This window comes from Platalea leucorodia (genome assembly GCF_965183815.1).
Source record: "Platalea leucorodia genome assembly, chromosome: 10".
Classification (NCBI taxonomy): domain Eukaryota; kingdom Metazoa; phylum Chordata; class Aves; order Pelecaniformes; family Threskiornithidae; genus Platalea; species Platalea leucorodia.
The window spans coordinates 22428358-22440829 of NC_138832.1; the positions used below are offsets into that span (position 1 = coordinate 22428358).

The following is a 12472-nucleotide window of genomic DNA, read 5'->3' on the forward strand; positions in this document are numbered from 1 at the left end:
GCTTGACCCCGGGAAGGGTGTGGAATACAGGCCGAGGTCTGCGGGGGGACCTGCCGCCGGGCTGACGCCTTCCCCCCGAGCCGAGGAAGGCGCCGGGGCGGCTGCTCTGCGGGGTCCCCAAACTCTGCCGGGAGGGAGGCGTCTGCCACCTCGGGCCCCTCTCCTGGTCTGGCGGCGACATCGGTGTCCGGCTGCGCGTGGAGAACGCCCGAGAGGCTTTATTACGAAGTACCGCCGTGTTAATGGAGCTGGTGACCCATGTGAGCGTGGTTCGGCCTTGAGGACCCCCATATTTCGACAGTCCGGTTTCTCAGAAAGGACGCCTTTATCGGTGCGGTCAGAACAAAAATCCTCTTGAGGAGGTGACGGCTCGGGAAGGGCTCGGCGGCTCCCCGGCCCGGCGGGGCAGGGTCCGTCCCCCTCGGGGCGCCGTGGCAGGGCCGGGGGCAACCTCGGCGCGCTCCCGCCTCGCCGCTGCCCGCCGGCCAGACCGACCGGTCCGGGCGGCAGGGCGAGGGCTCGGCCTGGGCGGGCTCCGGGCGCCGAGCGGGGCGCTGCCGTGGCGACGTGCCCCGCCTTCCCCTCAGGGCGGCCGGGCCGGGAGCGGGGCTCCGCCCGCCCCGCCGCCCCTCCCGCCCCGCGAGTCCGCCGCCCTCCCACAATCCTCTCTTCTCCTGCCCGCGCAAGATGGCGCTGCTCGGGGCTCCGCGGAGCCTGGCGGCGGCCGCCTTCCGCAAGCGGCGGCTGCTCGCCCTCGCCCTGCTGCGGCCTCCGGCGGCCGCCGCCGCCTGCGCGCACGGCTGGCTTGCGGGGAGCGGGCGGCAGCGGGCCCAGGCGGCCCCGGGGAGCGGCCAGGTGCGTGGGGACGCCGGGCGGTGAGGGGCTGAGGAGGGGCGCCGGGCCCCGCGGTGCCGCCCCCGGGGACGGCCTGCTTCGTCCTTGCCTTGCCCGGCTGCCAGCGCTCGCCGCCCGGCAGCGGGGCGGCGGGGGGGCCGGGGCCGCCGCCTCGCCCTCGGAAGCCGCCCCGGCGGGGGAGCCCCTTGCAGAGGGGCTGGGGGGGCACGGCGCGGTGCTGGCTTTGCAGCGGGCGCGCAGAGGGGTTTGGTCGCGACTGATAAAAGTCCTGGGCGAGTTTGGGCCCAGGCAACTTCAGGCTGAACCTCTCCCTCCGGTGTGGTGGTGTTTAGGTGGCCGTTCTGTCTGTCTACGGTGCGTTCGGGCATTTGATCGTCTCTTTAACGTCTCTAAACATTAAAACCCAATGCCTTTGAACGGATGCTCAGCATTTGTATAGAGAATAATTTATGCTGACAGCAAATTTCACCGTTATGTAGGGAAAGGAAATTGGAATTGGAGCTCTTTCTGTCAGCAGTGGAAGGCTGTAACATGTTCCAGCGAATGATTTTTTTTTTACAAGTAAAGAATTGAGTACGTATCTCGAATGAGCCCAGCTTTCAATAATGCATATGCATTTTTCAAAGTGAGTGGAGGAAGCGTATCAAAGATTGAGTGAATGAACTTTCCGTAAACTCTCGGGTAGCTATTATTTCTGTTGGATAATAACCCTTTTCTCCCCCACCTCAGAGTACTGCTATTTATGAGTAGCTTCTCATTGTCACCTGCCTTCACCAGTTGCCTCTGACAGGCAGAATTCTGTCATGGACTACAGTCAAGTTCATGTTACTTAGTAGATGAGATGGGCAGGACTGAAGTAGTAAATTTTGGGGGGTTTTAGTTTTGAAACTTGTGCAAGACGAGAAGCTGAGAGTTGAAGTTGATGCAGACCAAATATACTTGGATACGTTAAAATATATCGAGTACTCAGTATTGTCCAGTGTTCCTGGAATCTTATTTCAGATGTTAGTAAATAAACAACAACGTTATCATGGTGATGTATAGAAGTATTAATTTTAATCCTGTTTTCCTTTTGAATGTTTTTATTTTCATGTAAGAAATGCCAATTCTTGCTGACAAGTTTTAATTGCCGCATGTTGCTAAATGTTGATTTGCACTAGATTTTCAGAACTATAAAGCTAAAGTGATGTCTGTAGTATATATATATATGTATTCATCTCCTTGCCCTTCTAGTTTCTAGGCATTTCTGCGTTAGAAAGTGGTCAGTTAGGCATTTCTTTTTTTACAGTCTGGTGATTAATTTTTACTTTACTTCTGCATCAAGCTCTATTTGGATGAAAACTAGAATTCATTAAATGCACGAGCAAGATCTTATATTTTGTTAAATAAAGACCTTGTGCCACATTATGACAAATAGGCAACACATTTTATGTAAGTGTGTTGTGCAAATTTATTTGATTATTGTCTAGCAGGAGGCTCAAACTTAGTGTCCTGGAGTTTTTGGTTATAATGTCCTTTAAAATTTTGGGACTAGTTGACGTTATTTTTTTAACATTTAATTAAATCTGCTGACAGAGGAAAATGCACTGTCCTGCCATTTCCATTTCCTTTTCTTTTTTCTTCTTCTCATTTTTCAGCTAGTTCAAGAAATATTGTGCCTGCAGCAATAGGAGTGACTGTCAGAAGTTGGCTAGGCGCTTCAGCAGGTTGTATTTCAGAGTGATTAGCCATTGATTTTTATAAATTAGGTAATTTAGCATTAAAAAATCTTCTGGGAGCAAGTATATGCAACCTATTTTAGTTTCAGTTATTTAATTATTTTCCTATGTTTATACACTAATGAGGACTGTAAATATTTTTAATGGGCTGATTTTGAAACCTTTTCTGTATATTAAAAAATTGAAGAAACACACCTGGTTTTGCATTTAAAACAACTTAAACTGGTTTGCCGTGGTCCTGAGCTGCATGCTTCACAGTCATCTGGGAATAAGGTTTAATGAAAGTAGTGTTTTATAGCGCGTGTTCTCGTGAAAGCCTGCAGGCTACTGTGTGATGAGACATCTTAGTATGTATACTTTAGTGCATAGGAAAGCTCTTATATTACCTTTATTGCTATATTCTAGGTATCAAATATGGGTTAGGTTTTGCAGTAGCTTGTTGAGTATCACTAAGGGCAGTAAATGTGAAATAAATGCCTGTGATTCAGCCTCTTAATCTCGCATGGGATGGGAGGCTGGCAGGACCCAACCACTTGTGAAATCCAGGTAGTTGGCTTTAATGGCAGGTCTTCCCCAAAGTGTTCCTAAAGAGCAAGGGCCTTCCCGGGCCCCTGCTGCGAGAAGGTCGTACCAGCAGCGCAGTGCTTCTCGCTGCTGTAGTGAAATCACTTTTGTGAGTAAAATCAACTGTACGACCCCAGTTCTGCTTTTATTGGTATAACTACACAAATAGCAGAGGTTTGTGACAGCATAGCTGTGTCAGTCAAGAGTTGTGCCTTTTACAGCTCAGACTGCTGAACAGTGTGGCCATAGCTTAATTCATGAGAAAAACGTGGTTAAAGGAAGGAAAAAGCTCTGGTGAAATATGCCCATAAAAGCAAAATTACTAACCATTCTTCTTGAAAAAGATTATTTCAGATGCTTGCTCGTCATCCTTCTACTCTGCTTTGCATCCATGCAGTACTTGACCCCTCGTCTTCATTGTTTCATGTCAGTCGTAAGCTTTTTTTAAGCTTAGTAATATTACAATGCAATGTATGTATTTTCTATGGCACTTAGTACAATGAGATTCAAATGCAGTAGAGTTGTTTGAGTGCTGTTGCGTTACAGACCGTGTCTTTCTTCCCTCACATTTAACATTTTTCAGTAGTTTTGATTAGAGTCTTGCTTTTCTGAGTAGTAAGACATGTAACATTCGTATCCTGGAGAGGAAAATAGCTAAATTTATGGAGGGGAAAATCAGGTGTCAAAAATATTGTGGAACTGTGTTCTGACTGCATTTCTTGCTATTGAGATCAGTTTGTATTTCTGTAAATGTAGCTCCTTCAGTTCCCCCTCCTGCGGTTGGAGTCGGCAGGGGTTCATCGTGTCAAAACTCGTGTTTTGAATTTAGGATCTCTGCTGAGTAGCACTAGAGAGAATGGGCATGTTGGGTGTGGCCTGCTTGGTAAACTTTGAAAAGTAACCAAAGACTATTTTTTTACTAGGAAGCTTGGGGTTTTTTTGTAGAACGGGTTTGCCCACATCCAAAATAAAAGCAATGGCAAATTCTATTCAATCTAAAACTTGAATGGAAGGAAAATAGCATTTGACTGAAAAGGTCCAACAGCCTTTAACTAGGGATAATTATTTTACTAGGAATCTGTATAAGTCAAGAAGTACACTGAGGGGTTTCTTTCAGAGAGGACTTTGGCAGTTGTGGAAAGCAGGGCTTTGCAAATTATTCCAAGTGTAACGGTAAAAAATAGAAGATACTTTTTTTTTTTTCTTGCATTATCTTGCCCTTCCAGCTGCTACACAACATGCGATAAACAGCGTGTTCTTCTGCATAATTTAATAATATCCCTTGCTCTGGAAGTGGTTGTAAGAGAAGTTTCAGGTGTTTTCATTAAATTTATTTATATTTTGCCTTTTTTTTTTTTTTTTACCTGAAGCCTGGTCTGTTCAGTAAAATTATACTGATGTTTATTGTCCAGATGTCATTTCACATGTTTATGTGCATTGCTAAATTCTCTTCTCTAGACTTTGATGGTGTAGTTGAATAGCTTGATGCATGGGAACTATTAATCAATGGTCTCTGTTAGTCAGCAGTCTTTACTGACAGATGCACGCTTTGTAACAGAGTATTTGAAATTCCTTGACTTTTCAAAATCCCTTTATAGAGGAAGTATTGCTGCTGAGCAGATCACCAATCCCATATGTCTATCTGTAAAAATGGACGTCTAATAATACTGAGAATTGTTGTGAGGAAGGATATATAATGAAGAGATGGAAGTATGGGAACTTGATCTGAAAGTCATTTGGGGGATACGGGGGGGACGCAGGGTAAGCAACACTCCCTGTAGCAGGGGGTGCTGTGCTGTATGGTGGGGTGCCTGCTGTGATGCTCTGTGGGTTTTCCGTTCTGCCATTGAGGCGTGTTTTACCAAACCAAGCCAGATGTGCGGGTATATTAGTAAGATGTGACGGGGGAAACTCCTTAAGGTATCTTTTATTTTAACCTTCTTGGTTTCATTTGCTCTGGATATGTGTACAGAGCAATTACATGTTGGCCATTGTGAAACGGAACTCCAGTTAAGTTTATATTGTTCATATTGGTAACAGCTTAGTCTATATTTATACCAGACTATTTTCACCTTTTCTCTCATCGTCCTCCGCTCTTTCCCATTCATCTTCTTTTCTTGCTCTGCAAACTCAGCAAAATTAACAGTGGGACTTGAATACTGCCCAGGGAATCCTACCTTCAGTTATCTTTTCTGTTACAGTTAAAAAAAAAAAAAATCCCCGTTAGATTAGTACAGTACGTAACATACTCCAGAGAGAAGCTTCTAAGTGTGGATTTGACCTTGCGCAAATGTGTTTAATCCCTGTTGTTTGTTTGCATTTATAGTATTTAAACTACTACCAACAGTCATGACACTTCAGCAATATGACTTTTATGTGCAATCAGTACTAGACATCTGTTTCATCCTTTAGAGTATATAGAATCATATCCAAAAAGACATTAAAAGAACATAATGGTGCAGAGTCAAGCATTCAAAAGTTAGGAAATGCCAGAATTAAAGTTCCCTGCATAATTTCTTAAATTCAGAAATAAGCAGGACTTGCTTCTGCTCCTTTAAAGCAATAACCTGCTACTTTGATCTGTTGCAATAAGGTTCAAGTATGCCTTTCCTTTGTAGTCTTAAATTTATCAGGAAAGAGTTGTAGTGAGGGAAAGTGGAGTCTCGAGTCTGCCGGCAGGATGTGCGGCGGGTGACAGGGTAAGCTGCAGTCTCACTCATTTGGGCAGCTTTGCTAATAATATTCTGATGGCTGGAGAACTTACCAGTGAAGTAAATTGTTCACCTTGTTTAATTCGTTATTTCTCTGCTGGGACTTGGTTTTTAGCAGGAGCTTGAGAGAGGATTGAAACCTCCAGTCTTCCAGGCTCAAGACTGAAAAGAAGAACTTAAATTTTCCTGTGTAACTTGTGCAAATCTTTTCATCTTTTTGCTGTATTCGTCTCTTAACCCCGTGACAGTTTATAGCTTCAGTCAAGTAAGCAGCCTATCTAATGCAGTAATTGAGACCAGATCTGCTGGTGTTTCAATAGAAGTTGTTTCCGTCACGTTGTTTGTCTCATAGGTCGGTCAGAAGAGAACTTTGCGAACTTTGGGGTCAAAGGATATGAATTATTAGTAAAATATTGTTATGATGTCCTATCAGTACACTCTAGAACAGTAACGAGCTTCTTTCCAACAGCTGTTGGAGCATCAGTTGTCTACTCCCACATACTAGGAATGTGCAACAACAACAAAAAATGCATTCAGAGTTAAATATCTGGATTTCAGTTCTTACAGTACTCAAGATTTTTTTTCTTGCAGGGCCAAGCAGGAGAGAATGGTACTGCTCAGGAGAGATTCCAGCTGTGTTAAGAGAAGCCAAAGCATAGTTGTGAGCAGCGGTTCATCAGCCCCTAAACCTCTCTTTGGCATGGTGTCTTAACAGTCTTTTATCAGCATCATGTGTTTAAAGAAGTATAAATGCTGGCAGGTTTCAATATACTGACTGCAGTCGAGGCTGTAGGAGACAGGAACTCAGTGGCGTTGCTGTGAATGCAGGACTTGTTGGTATTAAGCCTCTCACCCTGGATCATGTCTCCGCTATAAATTCTAACTTGTCATAGTTTAATCCGTACTCCTGAATGGCCTCTGACTGGTGAAGCAGATGGAGTTGTATTGATGTAACGGCCTTTGCTGAATTAGAGAACACTGCTGCCTTTTGTATTGGTTGTACAACTTAATTTGGTGTTGGATTCTAGGTACTTCCCGGGTGCCACGATAGTGGTTACTGCTAGCAGTGCTTGCTCCTCCTCCTGCGTGTTGGTGGGAACTTTTATCCAAAATAACCATGCCTTTCTAATAGTTACATTAATTTGCAGTAACCCGGAATGTGCTGAGGCGTCTTGAACTCCTTTTCTTTTTCCATTGCATTTTCTGTTTATGAAACTGTCACTGTTCATATGGCGAGCACATTAGTTTAGATGGAATCCTATGTGCTGACATGAAACTGTAAAGTTATGAGTTTATCTACAGTGAAGTGTCTTATAAATTCAGCTCCTTCATTTAACCCAGGTCTTGGAAGCATCAGGGCAGTTCACCCAGGCCAGTTAGCTCTACTAAGTGTAAAATGTATAATTCTAATGTTTACTCTTTCTCTGTATGTAATGTCATATAATGGAAATGTTGGAAATGAGCAGGTCCCATGTGGTGACTTGTGGGGGAATGATCTTCATTTTCTTAAAAATGACTGACTAAATTGTAACTTATGGTATGTGTCTTAGGACAAGAGCAAAGGAATGTTTAAGGCAAGGTATAAAATATATGACGGTGCTGCTGTTTGTCAAGGTTAAAAATACCCTTTTTTATGATCAAGTTCTTTTTTTTTCCTTTTTGACATTTGTCCTTTGCCTTGGGCTGATGAGCAGTTCTTTCGTTATTTTGCTCTGTGGTAGTGATTTTTATATAGCGTGAGGTGTATGGTTAATATTGCAACAGGGCAGTAAAAGATTTAATATTGAATGTGTCAAAGATGATGTGGCACCGGTTGCTAACCAAAAGAGAGGGCCCTGTTTTGTCACTGGGGAAGCACTGGCAGCTCGTCCGTCTAAGGAGAATAAATGGTCCTTTGAAACTCTTCTGGAAAATGAATTGCTTTCAACGTAACATGCAAAGCATGCTACAGTTGGTGCCTAGCAGTATATCTATTAACGATGCATTGATGGATGTGTGAATATTGTGTATCTTGTGTCCTGCCTACCTAAAGCTGGTAGTCAGCCATGCTCTACTTTCTGGTAGTCCCAGTGCTTCCCAGTCAAGAGCCGTAGCTTTCATTAGCCTTGTGGTCTGTGAGACAAGCGTGGCATGAGCGGAGCTAAGAGGAATTGGAAATGGCAGAACCTATAAGCATAAGAATAACAATTCATAATGAAAAGCAGAACAAAAGAATATTTGAAAGAAATCAGAAGACAACCTAGGAGAAAATTAAAATGAGAGGAAAGGGAAAACTTTGGGCTTTCATGGTACAAAAGAAGAAAGTCTGATGGGAGTGGTGATTCAGGGAAGGGAAAGGTTCATCGTCGCTTAGCATTTTTAATGGTTGAATGTAATTTATTTTACAGCTGCTCCCCACCAGTTTTCTTTTTCTGTGGTCAGTTGTTAAAAAAAAAAGCCATCTGCCTCGTTTTCATGTTATGCTTGTTTACATAAACTAGATGAATATTCTCTGAATGTGAAGTGCATGTTCTGCATGACTCCATTTTCACTTTTTTTTTTTTCCCCCTTTTTATTCTGTAGATTCCACCAATCTGCAAGCAGAGATCATGGCACAGTCTGGGGGGAGATTATTCAAGGCCATTATTAGAGGCTTCAGAGGTAGGTATAAATTCAGACATTTTCTCTGTATTTATTTAGCAGAGAATCTTGACCGTGTGCTCAGAGAAGTGAGCATTTGTTTTTAAAAAGCAGGTGCTTTTCCTAACTGCACCTGTACCTGCTGTACATGGATTGCAGCAGGGGCTCTGGTCCGGCTTAACTTGTACCTGTCGTATGGCACCAGTAGGCCATTCTCATCCTGACAGGAAAGAGAACTGTGAAGCGGATTTATCTATTTATTTTGCCCCCAAGTAAAGTTACTCTTTACGTACATGGAAGGAGTATTATTGCTTAAGTGTGTTCCACTTTACTTATTAATGTGCTCGAGTACGGTTATCCTCCAAAACCTTAATTTCTTTTCTATGTTCTTTAGTCCACTTTTCAGTTTTTAGGTGTCCTTTTAACTGAAATATTTAAGGATCTGTTATCTTTACCTCCTGGCTGCTTGGAACATGCTTTGTACTATACTGCTAGATTTATAGTCCCTTTCTTACTATTGTTTCCTTAAGCAAGGCAAGGTTTTTAGAGAGAGGTAATATCTTTTATTAAAGCAAGCTGATACAGTTGGAGGATGAGGGAGGGAAAACAGACCAGTAGTTCTTTTTGTTGGCTTTTACTTGCATGTTTCCTGAGGTTCTTGCAAATTGACTTTTCATTTTCACGCAGATCCTCCCGAGTTGGCGACTGATAGAAAAAAGAATGTGTTGGCATGGTCATGCAGGTGGAGGGCTTCACACAGATCCAAAGGAAGGGGTAAAAAATTGCTTAATTAGTATTGCTTTTTAAATAAAAAATGTGATCAGCTTCCCCAAAAAAAAAAAAAGCTGAAGACCCCAAGCAACAATTTGTGAAAAAATGTATTGGTAGATGTGTGAATACTGTAGCGGAGTAGCTACTGTTCAATTGTTAATGTAGGCTTACTAGCTCTTAAATCACCAAATGTTTGTAATTACTGTGTTGAAGTGCTTCAGTTGTTTTATTAAAAATGCAGCCTTCGTGTCACATGCTCCTTTGCAATTGGCCTGCGTTATGTTAGGGTTTTTTCATGGTAAGTATGTTCCATCGTAATTTATTGTGGTTTGTTATTCTTGTTTGTGGCTGGTATTTCCCTGTGTTCGACATTCAGGATAGTAGAGATCAGCTTGTGGATACAAGTTAGTGCATCAGTTGGTAAAATTGCACTTGAAGCAGGGTGGGGAGGGGGGAAAGAAGTAATTAAACTGCATGTATTTTTACTTGCATTTAATGTTAATGTATCTGATATATTTTGACTGTATTTATATTCAGGAAGCGCATGTTAAAATAATTATAATAGGTATATAAGAAGCAGCAGTATCTTTTATTAGACCAAATGATTACAGTTAGAAAATGAGGCAAGCTTTTGGTTAAAATAATATAAACTTTGCATGATTAAAATTGCGAAATCGGAGCTCTTGAGTTTATGTAACTTCCATTTTCTCACTTCCTGTGCAAACTTATTCCTGATGCTTTGTGTGTTTGCAGAACGATTCTGTGTGATGATTATAACTTGTTAAACTTGGCTGGGATCTTCCTAAACCTAGTGAAAACCATGTTGGTGACAAACTGAGGTTTCAGTGCAGAATCCAGACCTTTCAGGGCTGGTTTGCTCGTGCTTAACTGTTCTGACGATGTATTTCCTACAGCCTCATCTGTAAAGAAACTGAAGAGTTAAACCTAGGATTTCCTCTTAAATTTTGATCTGAGAGTTATCCCTTCATTGAATCCAAACCTGTTTGTGCTACAGGCAGAAGTCAGGACAGACGCTACCAAAATTAATGCTTTGGTAGTAAGAGGGAATTTCATAACCTAAAGTGTAGCCAGCTTGTTTTACCAAACATCTGTCATCGTTTCTGCATAAGGCACAGGGGAAACAATAATCGGACGTCTTCGGTCGGTAGTACTACTGGCTCTGCATGTAACATTAACTTTAGACTAATTTTAAGACCCTCCTTGCAACAGATATAGGCTCTTTCAAAGACTTCCTAGGCAAAGCAGACTTAAAGCTAGCAGACTATCCTTTTCTGTGTTTACCCTGATCATATATGTTATAGAAACTAATTATTGTGAATTGTATTTCTCCTGCGAATGGGAGGAGGGTATTATCCCTGTGTTGTCACTTTGGTGATCATGCATCTGTTGGGCTTAATTATTTGTTCTTGGGGGTTTTTTCCTGCTAGAATTTCTGTTCGCCTGGGTATGTTGATTGGCTGAATGTTTCCTGTTTGCTGTCATAACTTCGTTTTTCACAACTCCATGGAAAAGATTTTTTTGTACATGCATAGAATGAACTCGCCCTCATATGATTTGGTCGCAAATCCATTTCACAGACTCAGCTTCAGAACTGACCTATCTTCAAAAATACCACGAGGGGCTGTTTATTCTTTCTTTAAAAAGCTATTGCCTGAAACGCAGACATTTTTCAGCTGAACCCCTTCTCATGTGATGGGCAACTTCCAGGACAAATCTGTTTAATCATTGTAGGTATTTTCTGTTTAATCATCATGTGTTTTCTTTGGAGTTAACTACTTTTCAAAGATCTATGGTTTGGCATCATTCAAAAATTTAAATTTCAGGGTTTTCTCTGGTCAGAAAGGAAATGGAAGGTTCTGTTTACCAAAACGCTAGTAATGTTAAGGAATGGTGGATGTTCTTTAGCATTACAACTCACTAGGAATATGTTAGCCAAAAGTTTTGATGCCAGCTGATGCTGTTTTAGTCTGCTAGGCAGTGTAAATATTCCAGTAGCATTCTCTGTTCACCCATTACTTACAGCTATTCCTGTCTAAGCCAGTCCCCTGACTTTTTTTATTCCAATAAATGGAGTATAATTTAATTAATATAGCACATTGTCAGTTAAGGCTGTTGTCTACCTAAACAAATGTCAGCTGTTAAGGACTGTCCAGGGGAAAGCAGCAAGAACTAGCTGTAGATGAGGTGAAATGCGTGAAGAGTGGAAAAAACAGGAGTAACATTGGGTGCGAAAGCCAAGAGGTTCTCAGCAAAAATGAAGGGAAGGAAATCTGATGTTACAAGTGCACTTCTTGCACTTGTGTATACACGCGTTTGTATTCAGTGTGTAAAAGTACTGGCACCCAGTTTACCACATGAGAATTTTTTCCCCTAGGATTATGCTTTTAGGAAAACCGCGGGTGATATACATGTCAGCTATATTACACCTTTCTCTCTTCCAAAATTTTTTTGACAAGCCAGCCTGTTCGTTCTGGAAACTGACTTTGGAACTGATGTTTTAAATTGCCCCTTTTATAGCAGCTTCAGAGGATGCAGAACTGAATATTAAGGATAAACACAGAGTATGAAGGGCCCGTTACCTTCATCTCGCAAGTAACTAGGAGAGAAGCTTACACATCTGTATTTTTACAAAATAATTTTTACTTGCAGCAGTGGCTGATGTGCTGAATACTGAAACTGAAAACAGTATTGTTCTTTACCACCTTTGGGGGTTTTTGTTTGTTAGTCTTTTGTACACAGAATAGACAGGAATAAAAACTGCGGTGCCTGACTTGTTGCTAAGCAGACATATATTACTTTCTTATGGAAAGACTGACAGTCACAATGGAGCTCTGATAATTAGCCTTCCCCTACCACCATTTCACTCAGTCGCTATTTAGTTTGCTAGTCATTGCTTGCCTTCTGTGGAGGGATGGATAGTACAAAGACAGAAGACTAAGTACTTTTTTCCCAAAGTTTGGAAGGAAAATTCAGGCCCTCATTTGACATTTATTTAAGCTGATAAGATTCTTTTTTCAGTTGCCTTTCCTCACCTTGGTGTTTTGCTGCATAAGTCACTGCGTGATCAGATAGTGAGCTAGTGCGAAGTGCTCTAGCTGAAAAATAACATGTCCGAATGGCGGGAACGCCCCCTTCCTCCCCAAACAACTACTGCTGCTTCGCTCACAGTAAGCTGCATGGACTGAAACAATCTAAATGCCTCCTGCTATTAAA

General features: G+C 42.3%; 1 protein-coding gene across 2 annotated transcripts in view; it reads left to right on the plus strand.

Moving 5' to 3' along the window:
* Positions 1–687: 687 nt before the first annotated feature.
* ABCB7 (ATP binding cassette subfamily B member 7) overlaps positions 688–12472 on the plus strand; it is a gene marked incomplete at its 5' end in the record, with an annotated part of 41706 nt that continues 29921 nt past the window's right edge. Inside the window, 3 exons of one of the 2 annotated variants that reach the window (XM_082323002.1) lie at positions 688–855; positions 8411–8488; positions 9155–9241. In XM_082323002.1, the coding sequence (XP_082179128.1) occupies positions 688–855; positions 8411–8488; positions 9155–9241 (333 nt within the window). Of the gene's footprint in view, positions 856–1137; positions 1210–8410; positions 8489–9154; positions 9242–12472 lie in introns of those variants that run through there. The other variant, XM_082323003.1, reaches the window with a different exon arrangement.